This window comes from Nicotiana sylvestris, chromosome 10, assembly GCF_000393655.2.
Source record: "Nicotiana sylvestris chromosome 10, ASM39365v2, whole genome shotgun sequence".
NCBI lineage: Eukaryota > Viridiplantae > Streptophyta > Magnoliopsida > Solanales > Solanaceae > Nicotiana > Nicotiana sylvestris.
In genome coordinates this window covers 27,025,839-27,042,807 of record NC_091066.1, presented here as the reverse complement: position 1 = coordinate 27,042,807, position 16,969 = coordinate 27,025,839, and the positions used below count along the sequence as shown (strand labels likewise).

Genomic DNA, 16,969 nt, shown 5'->3' with positions numbered 1-16,969 from the left:
CATGGGAAGAATCATAAAGCATTTTCAAAGGATAAAAATGCTAAACTATTCTATAAGTCCTAAATAAGTAAAGAAAAGGCAAGAGTAGAACACATTGAAGTACTAATAAAACTTCTTGATATAATTAAAAAGACTAAGTAGAAACTTAGTCAATAAAAGTTTATACAAGTGCCCCATTATGATAACTGGGGACTTTCACCAAAAAATCCTATAAAAAAAACTAAGGGATAAAACCATCATTCAATTGAGGGGGTTGTCACGGAAGCTTCAACTTCCACAGACTGGGTTGTAGAAGTTTCACCCTCTGAAGCTGGAATAGCAACATTTTCAGGAACTTCAAGGGCAGGAGAAGGAGTATCAGTAGACTGTTGGCTTTTCTCGATGGTATCTATGACTTTGGCCAGTTCAGACTGCAAGTCAAAACCCTCTTGAGCAGCTTCCGTCAAAGCATCACGACGAGAATTCAGAAAAGCCCAACTCACTTCTATGTTAAAATTTTCCTCTAGAAGTCCATATTCCTTTTCCCACATAGCAAGATCGTTTTTTAAAATTTGATTTTCAGCTAAATGGGAATCAAGGGAAGCTTCAAGAGAAGCATGAGAACTCTTCAAGGCTTGAATCTCGTCAGAAGAAGTCTGTAAGTCAGCCTGAGCTTGAGTCAAGCTTTGCACTAACTCTCCTGCATATTCTTCCTTTTTAGCCAAAAGTGCCTTCAGCTCTCTAACTTCTTCACTAGCTCTGGATAATTGTTCTGACAAAGAGCATTCCAAAAGCTCTTTGTCTCTTTTCAATTGGCTTGAAGAGGCTTTGACTGTTGCTAGTTCAGAAGTTAAACCACGGTTTTGCTGATCTAGGAGGTTTTTATCTTCTTGCAACTCTTCTATAGTCCCTTGAGCATTTTCAAACTGCTCCTTCCAGTTGGTTGCTTCAAGTTGGGCTCCCCTAGCTATTTCCTCAGCCTCGTGGACAGACTTTTCAGACTCACGAGCTTTTCTTTCCAGTAAGGAAATTCTTCTCATTAATTCCCTGCTAATAAGGTTAGCCTACAGAGGTAAGTCATGGAAATGAGAAATTGAAGATAATTTAAAAAAGAAAGATAAAAAAAAACTTGTTGGTAGAAATACCTTCAAAGTAGAATGAACTACGTTGTTCATCAAAGTTAAGCAGCTATGACTCTCCATCTTCTTCTTCTCGATATCTCCAATTAGAGGTTCGAGCCAAACATCGGCTCTGCCGGTCTTCCTCAGGAGGCTATGATTGGCAGGAACCTCCAAAGTAACACTTCTCATTGTCATATTTCCGCTGCTAGAACCTGTCTTTGTATGATGAACAGAGGGAAGAGGAGCAGCGGAAGGAATGGAGGGAAAAGATGTAGAAACCAACACCGGAGCAGAAGCAGGTACGGTTGAAGCAGCCAAGGGAACAGATATAGGAGCAGTAGAAATTGGCAAACAAACGGAAGTTGTTAAAGCTGGTAAAGAAACACTTACGACTGGCAGAGGAATGGAGGAAATAGGAACAAATGAGGAAAGAGGAGCTTCATCAAAAACAGGTCCGAGCTCGCCACTCCCGAAACCACTGTCAAAAAGGTGCTGAATTGACTCATTATTATCTCTTGGTTCGGCATCCTCATCAGATTGAATCAAAACAGGCTCGGTGGCGGAGGTACGAGCAGGAGTGTTTTCAATTTCATTATCAATGATTATTCGTCTCCTGGCCCTTGGCCTGGTAATTAGGGAGGTACCCTCTTCTTCTTCAGAACTTTCCTTTGTAGCTTTTCTTTTAGGCAGCAAGGCTCGAGCCTTATCTAAATCCAGAGCAGCATTCGCAGACATGCGAATGGCCGTAGCTACTTCAGCTGCCATTCCTCTAATGCCAAATCCTGATTAAAGAATGGATATACATGATTAAAGTTGAGGAAAAAATGCTTAACATGTAAAACAAAAAAAATTTAAAAAAAGGGGGGGATACCATGTGTTTTGACTTTCCAGCCATGTAAAGAAGAAATTGATTTCCAAGTTCTCTGCTCCCTAGTAGCAATCTTCAAAAGTGAGTCTACCCAACCACGAAAGTTGGGAATAGGTTCCACATCTCCCATGGTTGCTACAAAAAACCAAGAAGGGACGAGGTTAAAAACAACATTCTTTTGAAATTCTCAAAAGTAGGTACGGTAAATAAGAGGAAACTTACGTTCAAAATTCTACTTCTCAGGAAAGGGAATATTTGTTTCGCCAATCAAATCCATTGTAGGGACAACAACGTAACGGATATACCATCCACGATCTTTGTCATCCTCAGGGTTTACCAAAACTTTTTTGCTCCTTGCAGTTAAGGTGAAAACCCCATGGCGTATTAAGTTGGGATGGTATAGATGAATGAGATGAGAAAAGGTGAAATTGACATTGGCCTTGGATGATAAATATCTCAAACAAGCCACTGTTCTCCACACCAATGGACCAATTTGGGCCAAACAAATGGTAAAGAAACGACAAAAATCGAGAATAACTGGGTCAATCGGAGGATTAAAACCTAAAGTGAAGGGGTAAGTGTAAACAGAAGAATACCCATTTCTAAAAGAGGAAATTCTTTGATTTGGGGAAGGAATTGACATTCGGAGACTATCCTTCCAGTTACAATCTCTTCTTATGGTGGGGATTGTAAGCTCGGTTACTAATGTTGGGTAAGTATCGGCTCTTTCTAAATTTTTAATTTGTTTTTGAAGAGATGTTTTGTCACTTTCAAAAGACAAATCGCCGGGAACTATATCATCAACTGAGGGTTCTTGAGAAGTATCAAGAATTTCCCTACTTTTAGAAGAAGGGGCTTTTGGGATAAAACTCCTTGAAGAAGAACCAGAGGAACCGCCTCGCGTAGATTCTAACCCTGTTCGAAGCCTACTTCCTCCGCCTCTTCTGTGTCTAACAGGGGCGTTGGGGAACTGATCTAGAATTGGAACTTTTTTACGGTTAGGGTTTGAAGAAGACATTGTTAAGAAGAAAGTATGTGCTGAAGATTTGTGAAGAAGACAAAGGAAGACAAAGTTATGTGTAAAATGGGAACCGTCAACTTTTTAAGTATAATGATGAAAAGCCTATAATAAAGGCAGCTATCACTTCGTAAATAGTGAGAATGAAGAAGTCTCGAAGAAGGGTATGAATAGCGGAATCAATTATAAAATGACACATGGACAGAACATTAAATGGAAAAGACTGCTGAGACGTTAGTACTGTCATGAGCATTAATTGTGGCAAAAGTTCTTTTTACATGAAGATCCACTTCCCAATTATTTAATTGATAAAAAAATGGATAGTGGGGGGACTATCTGTATTGGAAAAAAACTAAATTTATATTAAAAATGATGTGGCATGACACGTGGATTAGTTGAATGGTCAAAGAACAGCAATTGACTAAGAGACACGGTGAAAACAGCCACGGGAAGAAGAATTTAAATAAGCACGAGACGACGTATAGATACGAGTCTCGTACCAATTTAAATTATTTACAGCCAACGGATTAGAAGGCATTGAAAGCAAGGATCAGATGACAGAAAGGAGTCCAAATTCATTATTAAATGTCTGATACGTTATAAAGTTGGTATTTAATAGGAATGATTGTATAACGGCTTATTTAATGTCATTTATTGCTCATGATTATATCATTAAAGCTGAGGCTTTATTCCTTTACCTAGAATGATCTATAAAAGGAAGAAATATCATCATTTGTAAGGACACGGAATACTATTGAGAATTCATTGAAATACTTAACTATTTACCTTCTACCATTGTTCTCAAAAGTATTTTATTTTTTGTCTCCTGATTATCAGTAACCCGAATTTCTCTTTTAGCTTTGACCAAGGACTCAGATTTTTGGTGAAACAACTATTTTCCTTAATATTTTTAATTCAGAAAATAAATCTAAACCATTAGTATCAAATTGATTATTATGCTTTAAGGAACATTCAAGATTAAGGCAATATTGTTTCAAATTTCCAACATCTAGTGATCTTAGTTTATACTGCCAAATATAAAATCAAAAATATTTCCATATGTTTTGAATTGTTCAAATCTATTTTGAAGTGAAAAAATAGCTTTGTTTATTATGTATAAAAGTAATCAACTCTAAAGGACTCTTCGAAAATATTGAGATTTCATTATCAATATTGCATCAAATTGTTACTTCCTATATATCACACGTTTCTTATGAAATTCGGATTCGATATTCATTTCAAGTACAATTTCCTTGGTAGAAATCATAGCAGTTGCAAATCCTTCTTCTTTATATTTGTTAAAGAAAGAAATCAAATATTTTCACTTTACAGAACTCTTTTTAAACTTATACACATTCTATTAGGTATAACAAAAAATGGGACCCTTACAAATTTGGCACCTAAAGCGATTGCTTTACACAAATAGCTGGTTTGTTCAAAATATTGTTTCTATATATATAAAACACGTGAAATTTAGATGAAGAAATATCTTCATAGTACTAGTGGCCTTCCTTTAAGATAGCCATTCAAACCCCGAGTACAAATGCAATGTACGTTGAATTAAGTAATTTAATTAATCAAGCCAATAATGTGAAGACTTCAAATCTTTCTTTCAACCAATACAGCCATAGTTACCCTAATTGGCTTATAACTTTGAAAAGCTTCAAAAGCGTTTTTAATTCTCAGTTTCAAAAAGTGCAAACTTCAAGTTACAATAAACCAAATATTGAAAACATGCCATGACTACTTTTGCAATGTTATACATTTTTGTTCATTTATTAGTTGTTACCAACTGCTTTTGGTAGATTTGGAGAGGAAACCCCGCGGAAATTGGAAAAAAGTTATGGCAACGTAAAATAACAAATATTGGTCAAAAGATTCTCGAGTTCATTACCAATTCAAAGGGTTAATTGCAAGTGTACTATAGAACCTAAGTATTATATATATATATATATATATATATATATATATAGACACACACACACGTCAAAGTTCAATTTAGCGGAAAGCAAAACTTAAAACCCTATACGTACTTCCACACTCCCTCAAATTCCCAACATAGAAATTGGTTCAAATGGAAAGGAATGAAACCCTAGAATCTTGATTTGTATACAGTAATATGTTATTTTTCTACAAAATCCGTTCGAAGCTAATTCCTGTATTTTGTATACATCCTATAATAAGAGAGGGTTACACCGCCATAGTAGGCAGTGGTTTTGACCTGGCTAAGCAACAAAGCCCGATTAGGTGTTTTGTTCTATTCCGCCAAGCAACCAAAACCGACTTAGGTTAAATTTTGTGTTGAGATTTATGAGAGTGTACACTGTTTCTTATTGGCTGTGTAAGAATATTTATAGTGGCCGGAAACAATTTCATTTATTATCTTAAGGTTTTGAGGTAAATACTCAAATTCATTATAGTATAGTATCATAAAAAAAAAATATATATATATATTGTTATTTCCTCTCGGTTTCCGAAATAATTGCATAAAAGATTGTTCTTTTAAATATTGTGATTTTAGATATGACAATTTTGTTACTCTACTATATAGTAATACTTTTGAAAATTTTTATCTTAATTTTTATTTGAATATAAAAGTTTGTTATTAAAGAAAAACAGAAAGTTCAAGTTTAGTTACTTCTAATTATAAAAAGTTATTATTTTCGAAAAAGTATAAAATAGCATTATTCTTTTTGGAAAGAATGGAGTAGTATTTATCATCAATCTTTACTTAATAATTATCTTAGAAGTAATTTAATTATATCAATATTTTTACGATTATTAACTCATAAAATTTATACTTTAAAAAAAAAAAAGAAAAAAAGTACGTTCTCATGATTGTGTCCTTTTATTAGTACGCCCATATAGTTAACTTTGTACCAAAATGAGGACGTCCTTTGAACGCACGACGGTTTCATGCATTACTTTGATGGGAATGGACAGTTTTTATTCAGGAAAACCTCCCTTCCTAAGTAAAATTTTTTGCAGCAGTGATTTATCATATGTTGGGGTTTTAAGTATATTAAATGCTTAAAAGATAGTGAATGAAAAATTGAGGGAAATAAAAATTTTAAGTGAAATTTTAAGTTCCCCCTTGATGAAGGAACATTGTCCCATATTGGAATAGGAATAGGTTTTTTATGGGTATATAAATAATTGCTCTTCTTCTAACTCTTAAAGAGTTGAGAAGAAGGCAAGCCTCGCGTCGTCGTCGTCGTCGTCGCTCGGCTTCGGCTTTGGCTTCGGCTTTGGATTTGGTCAAATGATTGACTAATTAATTTTTTGGACCAAATTTATTTGTTAATAGTAAAATATTAACATAAATATTATTAAATATTCGTTAATAACAAAATATTAATATTAAAATAAATATTAATATTAAATCCAATCAGTTTTTCATTTTTCAGTTGGTCAAATGATCGATTGATTGATTAATTTTTTGGACCAAATTTATTTGTTAATAGTAAAATATTTACAGAAATGTTATTAAATATTCGTTTTAATTACAGAATATTAATATTAAATCCAATAAGTTTTCCATTTTTCAGTTGTGTAACTGAAAATTAAACTACCATATTCAATTTCCCTCTTTATTGTTGAGAGAATAGCCATTTATGTTATGGCATTTATGCTATGGCCGTTTTGCATAAACAACCATTCTGAAGAGTTGCACCGCTGCAGATTTCAACTCAACTTTGGCTATAAATACAAGTCTATTCTCTCATAATTTTCATACGATTTTCTGAGTTTCTCCTCCTTCTTCTGCATACTTTTAACATCAAACAAAGCAACAGTAAGTGTGATTTGCTACCAAACTTTGTGTTCGCTAAAACACTGGGGTTTGAAGTACCACTACACCAGTGTGTAATTCGTTCTATTCTGGGAGGAAATAATCCATAACCTTGAGTACTAGGAGGGGATTAAATTCTTTAAGGAAACACTGTGAATTCAGTGGGCTCGAATTGATTTTTATCTCTTTACATTTTCTGTTTATATGTTATTTTATTTTTTCTAGAATTAGTTTACAAATACAGCTTTCTAACACCATACATGGATAGAAGAAACTGTTTGACTAAAAAGATATTGGAACCTTTTTGAACAAATCAATCAAAGAAAATGAAGGGGTAAATCTTAGTCAGACATAATAAATTCCAGATCAAAGAGCTAATAGTACGGATTGTATATAGGACGAAAAAGATATAAACGATCTTATTGAAATTCAACTTTGTGACTCCCATCGATCGATGGGGGATATAGCTTTACATGCTCTTCTGTAGATTACTTCTTTCCTATCAAGATTACAAGAAGAGAGCTTAGGAGAGAGAAAAGGGGGAGGAGCCTCTTTTAATCGAAGGTTTTTCCCTACTATATATAGTCAAGGCACCATTTCCATTTACTTGGTCCGACGCTCTCTCACCTCCATTGTGTCTTGGTCGTCATTTTAGGCATTGCTCTTTCCGGCTCGACGGGTGTCGAGAAAAGGATGTAGAGTGGGCTATGTTACCTTTCGCTGCCCGGTTGCTTAGGCGGGACGTTGGTCAGTTTGGCCATGACGGTCAGATTTTGACCAATACAGTTAGTCCTCCGTCTGTCGGGGTTGTCCTCTGTCGGGCTCGGCAGACGGATCATGATTGCTACGAATTCGAGCGAAATCTGACTTCTGACTTCTTATTCCTTAGTTACATTACTTGGGTTTTAGGCGAGGTGGCGGCGTTCTTTCGATACCCGTGAACCGTTGCGGCGGTATCGGAACCGAAATGTCGTTTGGCATCAAAGCATTATTTCGTGGTTTCTGCCATTGTGACACACGTTCCTGGGGAACTGAAACATTTCGTGCCCTATCAGGCTCGATTGGTGACTCTTGCATTTTGTGTTTGGGGGATCTCTGTCTCTTATAAATAGAAGGAACTTATCATTCGATTGACACACTTCTTTGTCTTTTACTCGAAAGAATTCTACAGATATACTTTCTTCCTGACACTCTAAGGTTTTTGTTTGCCCTTTTGTTAACTGAACATTTTCATCCTTTCTTTCCGTTATCTTTCCGTTGTATCTTCTGGATAAAATGGTTGGTGATTCCTCTCACACCGTTCTCCCTGTCACAATTCCGGCACCGGAAAGTGCTGCTCAGATCACTAGAGGGGCAAATGCAGTGGAAGACGAGGAGGTCCCGTCGATAATTGAGATTTTGCCTCGCCCTGGGAGAGAATTGACCGACTTCAATAGTCGCGCCGGGGCGGAGCCAGAGCATGTCCCTTCTGTTATGAGAGAAGAAGATATTACAGAGCTAAAAACCAGGTGGGTGATCCCCGGTTACGTCGACATGCGGCCGGTGGAAGGAAACGACATAGTTCATTTTGACCGTCTTGGGTATTGTGTATTTTACGCCTACCCCTTCCTTATTGGATACACTCTTCCTCTCCCTCTCCTGCCTTTTTTATGAGGTGTCCCCCCCCCCCAACTTTTGTCGTACATGTACAAGTTTATCCTTATGTTGCTCAAGTTTGTGGAACTCACCGGTCATGAGATCATCTTGGATCACCTGCTTAGTATCTTCGCCCCTCAGCTTATCCACGACACGATGCTTCATATGCATCCTCGTGGGTCGAAGAGTCTGGTGGTGAAAATGAACGACAGGACTAACCATCGTTTTTATAAGAATTACTTCTATGTGCGGAGTGAACACATTGTGGTGGATCCGACGGGGTTCCTTGAGAAATGGAACTTTGCATGTAAGTCTCATGTTTTTAGTCGGGGATATATTCGACCATTTTCCGTTCCAGCACTAAACCCTGTTATGCTTTTACAGCTGAGAAATTGTCCCCTCCACCTGTCAAAAATATTCGTGAGTGGGTGAGCGCTATTCTCCCTCATACAGCAGGGGTCCGCACATGGGCGGCTTTCTATGACAAGTACGGGCACAGGCCTCTTTCTAGTAAGAAGTTATTTCTATTCGCCATTTTTCTCTTTTCCCTTTTTGTATTTAATTCCTCACGTGATGTTTGTCGATGTCAAGGAGGGAGCGGAGAGTGAGGGCTCCTCCGTTAGCATTCTGGCAGCCAGCCTCATCTGCTCGCCCAATCGCGGTACCCACTGCCCGACCTTCGTCGAGGGCTGCTTTAGTTGAGTCTGCGGCCGTGGTTACTCCTGCAAGGGCCGCTTCTCAGGACGATGTTCCGACCTGTGTCGTTCGCCCGACGGGTGAATCTCCGCCTACTAGGTAAGAAGAGGGGCTATCAAAAAGATGGCGGGTGGAGTTCAAGATAACACCTTCAACAGTGATTCATCTAGACGAATCTCTTTCGACAGGATCTGGAAAGGGGGTTGTTGTGGCTCCCCCCGTAGGGACAGAACCGTCCATCGCCTCAGCTTAATTGGAGATTCCCACTGTTGTCGGTGGTCAACAACCTATCGTGGCGGAAGGTCAGATTTTTGGGGCTGTCGTTGCATTTTCGAACGTACCCTCGTCCTCCGTAGTTAGTCGTGCTTCCTCTTCAGCTCTGAAAGAGGAAAAGTCATGGTGGTGGACGACAACACATCCGAATCGGACCTCGACCCTGATGATGTCAGGATGTTTGAGGAGGGTCTTACTCACTCGGTGGTTCGTGCGGGAGGCTCGGCCCATATTCTTGAGATCCTTTCGGATGTCAATCTCTTGGGGGACACGGAGGACCTGGTGTCGTAGTTCAGTATGTTATGCTCCGCAACCGAGAATACTACCCTTCGGACCGTTCCCGATGCTGACTTGATGGATGAGGTGGCCGTTATGGGCTTAAGGGTATATTACGCTTACTTTCGCTTTTCCCACGTCTTTCTTGATGATAGGATTCTAACCTGTCTTTTCATTTTTCAGACGTATATGGTGGAAGTGGAGAGCATTCGCAGGGCTAACATTCGGTCCAAAAATTTCTTGAACATGTTGGAGAAATATCGTCGTTACTGCCACAAGTGTCGCGAGATGCATGAGGGGCTGAAGGCAAACCCCGGTAGTCGGGCTCTTAGTGAGGAGTTGGAGAAACGGGACCAGGAATTAATGCAGGCTATCCGTAGCAAGAGTGTGCTTGAGGAGCAACTTCGAATAAAGGACCAGGATCTCGAGTTGGGCAAGGGAGTTGCCGCAGAGTGCGAGCATCTACAGGAGAAATTGAGGTCAATGCAGTCGGAGATGGATCAGAACTTGATCAAGGTAGAGGCGCCGAGCGCGGAATGGATGGGGAAATTGACTGAGCTGGAGACCAAGGTTGCTGGGTTGGAGAGCATCGAGAGTGCTTGGTTCGTGGCTTCAGTAAGGGCGGCGGCCCTGGAGAACACCATCTGCATCCTCCAATCTGAGCAGGAGTTGGAGAGAGCGACAATTACCCTTATGGAGGCAAGGCTTGAGGAGCGCATTAGTGAGATTGACCAAGAGGCATCGGTTCTGGGAGATCGGGTCGCAGCACTAGAGGCAGAAAATGGCGATTGTTGGCTTAGATTGAATCTTCCTCCACCGTCGTTCCCCGCCACATGCACGAGCTTTGGGTTTACGTCGAAGCCCAGCGGGATATATACAAGAGTTTGTGGGAGGCGGGTACTGTGACTGAGGCTGCATATGAAGAGACGCGAGTGAAAGCGTGGGAGGCTCGCATCAATTGCAGGTATGATGCGGCAACGCCAGAAGCCAATGGGGGCGCGGACACCGAATGAGAACTTTTCGGAGATGGAAGTGGAGAGGGTGGCGATGATGATGCAGAGTAGAGGGATAGTGATATTGATATGTTTTTCGTTTGTTGTTTTCTTCCCAATTTTTCGTTCGTAGTCAATTGTCGTTGTTCCTTTCTTCTTTTTTCCCTTTGCTGTTTTTTTAGACTATTGACTTGGGTCTTATGTAATCCATGACCATTTGTGCGGAGACTTTGTATAAAGGAGAATTTTTCGCTATTATTTGTCTTGTATTCTACTCTTGTTTTTGTTTTGCGTGATTTTAGTGCGAGATAGATTCCCGCACGGCGAGTCCCGGTCTTTTGCATTTTCGATGATCCTTGGCCTTAGGAATATTTTGCACTTTCTCATTGGCGATGGCTTATGGCCTTAAAGGATGTTTGCCGAAATAGTAACCCATCTTCGTTCGATCGAGGTCGAACCCTCCTCTTGGGTGAAGGTCGTTGGCCTTTAAGGGTGTTATTTCGAACTTTATCAAAATAGTAACCCATCGTCGTTCGATCGAGGTTGAACTTCTTCTTTTTGGCGAAGGCCATTGGCCTTAAAGGACGTTATTTCGAACTTATCGAAATAGTAACCCGTCGTCGTTCGATCGAGGTCGAACTCTTCTTTTTTAGCGAAGGCCCTTGGCCTTAAAGGGTGTTATTTCGAACTTATCGAAACAGTAACCCATCGTCGTCCGATCGAGGTCGAACTCTTATTTTTTGACGAAGGCCCTTGGCCTTAAAGGATGTATTTCAAACTTATCGAAATAATAACCTGTCGTCGTTCGATCGAGGTCGAACTCTTCTTTTTTGGCGAAGGCCCTTGGCCTTAAAGGGTGTTATTTCGAACTTATCAAAATAGTAACCCGTCGTCGTTTGATCGAGGTCGAACTCTTCTTTTTTGGCGAAGGCCCTTGGCCTTAAAGGGTGTTATTTCGAACTTATTGAACTAGTAACTCGTCGTCGTTCGATCGAGGTTGAACTCTTCTTTTTTGGCGAAGGCCCTTGGCCTTAAAGGGTGTTATTTCGAACTTATCGAAATAGTAACCCGTCGTCGTTCGATCAAGGTCGAACTCTTCTTTTTGGCGAAGGCCCTTGGCCTTAAAGGGTGTTATTTTGAACTTATCGAAATAGTAACCCATCGTCGTTCGATCGAGGTCGAACTCTTCTTTTTGGCGAAGGCCCTTGGCCTTAAAGGGTGTTATTTCGAACTTATCGAAATAATAACCCGTTGTCGTTCGATCGAGGTCGAACTCTTCTTTTTTAGAAAAGGCCCTTGGCCTTAAAGGGTGTTATTTCGAACTTATCGAAATAGTAACCCGTTGTCGTTCGATCGAGGTCGAACTCTTCTTTTTGGTGAAGGCCCTTGGCCTTAAAAGGTGTTATTTCGAACTTATCGAAATAGTAACCCGTCGTCGTTCGATCGAGGTCGAACTCTTCTTTTTGGCGAAGGCCCTTGGCCTTAAAGGGTGTTATTTCGAACTTATCGAAATAGTAACCCGTCGTCGTTCGATCGAGGTCGAACTCTTCTTTTTGGCGAAGGCCCTTGGCCTTAAAGGGTGTTATTTCGAACTTATCGAAATAGTAACCTGTCGTCAGTCCCAGTTTTTTGGAGATCCAGACATTTTCTGGGAGAGTCCCAGTTTGTTTGACATTGCTTGCAACATGGGGTGCAACGTTGGAGAATACGAAACGTTGCTATTTCGCTTAGGTTCGTTCTGCGCACACATTGTAGTTTCCTTGTCTGACTTCTGCCTTTCGGCTTGGAGGTTTCACTGGCGGGCGGTGTTTCGGTTGTTTTGCAGTAGTTTTTCATTCTTTAATTGTGATATTTCTTTACTCGCTCGTCCGTGCGGCCTTCGTGTTCCTTCTTGAGCAAAGAGCAGAAAGTGAGTTAAAATGATACTTTCCTTGCCCCTATCCAGTGGTCCAATGGGGAAGAAAATGTTGGTAATGTTGTTCGTGTTGTTTGGCATTTCGATGGTTGATGGGGCGAAGATTTCTAAATTTGGTGATTCTATTGGGCTCTCCTCCCCTTACCTGTTGTGCTTTTATCTTGCGTGGGTTGGGTTTTTCCTTCGCGCTCTTTTCGGTGGGTGATCGTGTTTCTTGTCTTTGATCTGGGAGAGACTAGGAAATTTCACTAAGAAATCCCCACAGACGGCGCCAAATAGTTTGACTCAAAAGATATCGGAACCTTTTTGAACAAATCAATCAAAGAAAATGAAGGGGTAAATCTTAGTCAGACATAATAAATTCCAGATCAAAGAGCTAATAGTACGGATTGTATATAGGACGAAAAAGATATAAACGATCTTATTAAAATTCAACATTGTGACTCTCATCGATCGATGGGGGAGATAGCTTTACATGCTCTTATGTAGATTACTTCTTTCCTATCAAGATTACAAGAAGAGAGCTTGGGAGAGAGAAAGGGGGGAGGAGCCTCTTTTAATCGAAGGTTTTCTCCTACTATATATAGTCAAGGCACCCTTGCCATTTACTTGGTCCGACGCTCTCTCGCCTCCAGTGTGTTTTGGTCGTCTATTTAGGCATTGCTCTTTTCGACTCGACGGGTGTCGGGAAAGGGATGTAGAGTGGGCTATGTTACCTTTCACTGTCTGGTCGCTTAGGGGGAACGTTGGTCAGTTCGGCCGTGACGGTCAAATTTTGACCAATATAGAAACATGCGCAGATTTCAGGGGAGACAGACAGATACGAAGAGGAAGATACGTGACATTGTTCTTCAATTGCATATCAAAGGACAACAGAAGATAAAATGGAAGAAGATTTTAGAAGGAGTGAATAGTTTTCCTCTATGAAACAATTGCTGTTATTATTAGTAGAGGAACTATTAATCTGTAAATGATAGTTTTTTTCTGGATAGTTTGATGTTTTTTGAGTCTAACTCCTTGGTCCAAAAGAGTTAGAGGTGCTGTAAATATCCTTTTTTTGGTTAAATAAAAGTTCTGATATTTGACAAAAAAAAAATGCAACTGTATAATGTATTCCATATATTACAGTACTACTTTTTCTTTGGTACCTTTGTTGTTGATTTATTTAAGGATTATAACATCAAAACTGGAAAATATCCTCTATAGGAATGTATTAAGGGGCCGTATCTACAAGCCAGACTTGAAAAGCATATTTATACGTGTAAATTTCATGGAACATTCTTGAATTTGAAATTATACAGTGCAAAAGTTTAATTCGATCTGACTGCAAATTTATACTAACAATTATTTTGAAATTATGTTACTGCTAACTTTTAATAGACACAACATGACTTAAAAATAGAATAGGACACTTAATTAAATTCTTACTTGAATTAGGAGAGGTAAATCTTTTAACTTGGAATTGGTCCAAAAACTAATTTCCCCATCAAAGGTAAGGCAAATTACAAAAATATGAATGACAATGACCTAATAAATAAAGTACTCTTTTAAAGCTGCGCCATTGGACCCTTCATCATTAATAATTGAGCCAATAAAATATTGAATTTAAATAAAAATATCTATGGACCATCCCTCAACTGGTCACTTTAGCTTAACATCAAAGTTAATTCCTCTACGTACAAAAGCCCCCCTATATATACCACACATTAGTTTTACATTCATCATTCCCACAATTTGGTTTACACATTTCTCTCTCAAATCTATCATAGAATCTAGCCTTATCAAAAGACTCAGAAAACCAAAAAAAAAATAGAAAGATATATAAAGATGGAACAAAATTTGCCAGTGATAGCAAAGAAATTCTGGAACATAGTAAGAGTGGCATATTTCATGTTGAGAAAAAGCATATCAAAGAGGAAACTAATGCTTGATCTCAACTTAATAATGAAGCGTGGCAAAATTGCTAGTAAAGCTGCTATACAAAATCTCATGTTTCATCACACACACCAATGGTCCAACGCTCAACGCCGGTCACACGAAAAAAATTTAGCCTTCTCTCCTCCATACAACAACAAAAATGAGTACGAGTTCAGTTGCAGTAACAGCCCAGTTCATTACCCTAATTTTCACTTACCTTTCAACAAACGAAACAAGAACAAGTGTAGCGACAATGGAAATTACATTTCCACTGAAGATGATGATGTTGCTGTAGTGAATGCTGCTGTGATGAAAGCATTGGAGATGATTCAGAGCGAAACAGCGTCGCCTGCTTTGCCTGGATTTGGAAGGACTCCTATGGTGAGACAACTTAGGATCACTGATTCACCTTTTCCTCTTAGAGATGTTGAGGAAAATAGCCATGTCGATGAAGAAGCTGAGGCCTTTATTTCTAAGTTCTACAGAAATTTGAGGCGACAAGCTATAGCTTCGCCTTGTGCTTGATATATAATATTTGAAGCTTTTCGAGTTTCATGCATGCAACTGTTGCAGTTTTTTTTTTTAAATTGCAGTAAATTCGAAATATAGAAAGGTTGTGAAGATTGGGAACAGTGAATAGTGTATGTGCTTAGCTTGTTTGCATGTACATATATATATGATTTCCGTTCTCTCTTCAAGACTTTGTCTTTTTCATTTTTGAGTATTCTGCAATCTACAGAAAAGAAAATAATAAGAGATTAATTATATATAAATGAGATGTAATCCTTTCTTTTTTGCCTTATTGATGTGTTATTTTCTAAGGTTGTAAGTCATACAATTTGAATCAACATGTTTCATTTTGCTCTTTTTGATTCGATTATTGACTACCTGCTTCACTTGTAATTGTTATCTATCCTTTCCTATCTTTTTGTTATATATGTTATCTATCCATTCCCTACTTCTTCTCCCTTCTTTCCTAATGTTATGTATGTATTAGTAAAAATTAGACTCGTCATGTGGGTCAATTAAATGGCGACACGTATTAGAAAAGTTTTAAAAAAGTGAAGAATGACATGTAAAGATGATATGTGAAACACCCCCGGGACCGACTATACTCGTACCGTGCATGTTAGCCTCGGAACTGATCATCATGAAATAGCCCGAATCAGGTGCGGGAGAATATCTCATATTTACAAATAAGGAAGGAATCAATTAATCCCAGAGGATTTACCATCATTACACCATCAATTACAAATCAATTATTAACAAATGCAATAAATGATTGTAACGGTTAGAACAAGACAATCAATTACAAGATTGACTCAACAGGCACGAGACTGACTCAACAGGCACGGGATTGACACATCAGTTACAGAATCAACTCATCAGTTATGGAATTAACTCATCAATTACGGAATTAACTCACCAGTTACGGAATTCCAACATTTACACAACTGTTACAAATCTTCCAAAAGTAATGGATGGATTGAGTAAATGCTCATAATGGACCCAAAATTCAAGGAGACTAGTTACTTAGATTTAGCCCTATAAATAGACATACTTTTACCACTATCAGGGGAATCTAATTTTCTTCTCTACAATTCTATACATTGTAATTTATAGCATATTACTCTCAAGTTAGCCATATTCGGCCCTTCAAGCTCTGTTCGGCTCATTATCCTATCAAGGATCATTCAATAAGAATTCTTTCTTCTCTGCTTTATTTTTATTATATTATCTGTCATTGAATTTATTTCCCACTTCTCTATCACGTTGTATTAACGAAATTTTATATCTTTCGGATTGAATCGGCTGCTTGTGGCCCGTCATATAAAATTGTTGCTTTGACCTTGAAAACTATTTTTTGGGATAAACAGTTTGGTTCCATTACCGGGAACTCAAGCAAATTTGCTATTCATCCAAAGATAGTAACAATTTTTATTAATATTTGCTTGTTTTCAGTTTAAACCTTCATCATGGCCGAAATTTGCCAATCAACACAGTTGAGGACAGCCAAGTTGGAGATGGCTTTACCATGAAAAATAAAAAGGGAAGAATAGCCATGATAATGATATGTAAGCAACAATCAGAGAAAAATAGAGAATGTACATCGATATATTGGTACCGCAACTATCAGTACAAAAACTGATTATAACGGATCTGTACGAAACAGTTCCGGAACAGGAGGTTTAGATACACCAGGTAATTTTAATTTGCAAAATTTAGTTCTAGCCTTACAGAAATAGATCAAGGAACAGAACGAGTGGATAGAACATCTCCGAAAATTCCTATCTATCCTGCGAGAATGATATGCATAATCGTTACAGCACTGGAATTTAAACAGAAGAAGACAAGGTAAGTCGAATCGACACTAATAAGATGTCCAAAAATAGGTTCGAAAACCAAACCGAGGTGATTCCGGATCCGATTGAAGGAGTCATAAGAATAACGCCGGACCCTCCCGGAACTGAGTAGTAAAATTTACATTC

At 38.7% G+C, this 16,969-nt stretch overlaps 1 protein-coding gene and 1 long non-coding RNA gene across 2 annotated transcripts; one reads left to right on the top strand and one right to left on the bottom strand.

Annotated features, from left to right (window-relative positions):
- Positions 1-1,749: 1,749 nt before the first annotated feature.
- LOC138880527 (uncharacterized) lies at positions 1,750-2,244 on the bottom strand. Its single transcript, XR_011403261.1, has 3 exons — positions 2,191-2,244; positions 1,972-2,103; positions 1,750-1,882 (listed from the first exon to the last, which is right to left on the bottom strand). It is a non-coding gene; the product is annotated as an uncharacterized lncRNA (long non-coding RNA).
- Positions 2,245-14,301: 12,057 nt separating this feature from the next.
- LOC104221682 (uncharacterized) lies at positions 14,302-15,248 on the top strand. The gene has a single exon (XM_009772794.2). It carries the CDS (start codon positions 14,391-14,393, stop codon positions 15,003-15,005), a length of 615 nt encoding a protein of 204 aa, XP_009771096.1. The 5' UTR covers positions 14,302-14,390; the 3' UTR covers positions 15,006-15,248.
- The last annotated feature ends 1,721 nt before the right edge of the window (positions 15,249-16,969 follow it).

Bases quoted from the DNA above. Each gene is read 5' to 3' on its own strand.
- LOC104221682 (XM_009772794.2), top strand. From the start codon at position 14,391: ATGGAACAAAATTTGCCAGTGATAGCAAAGAAATTCTGGAACATAGTA.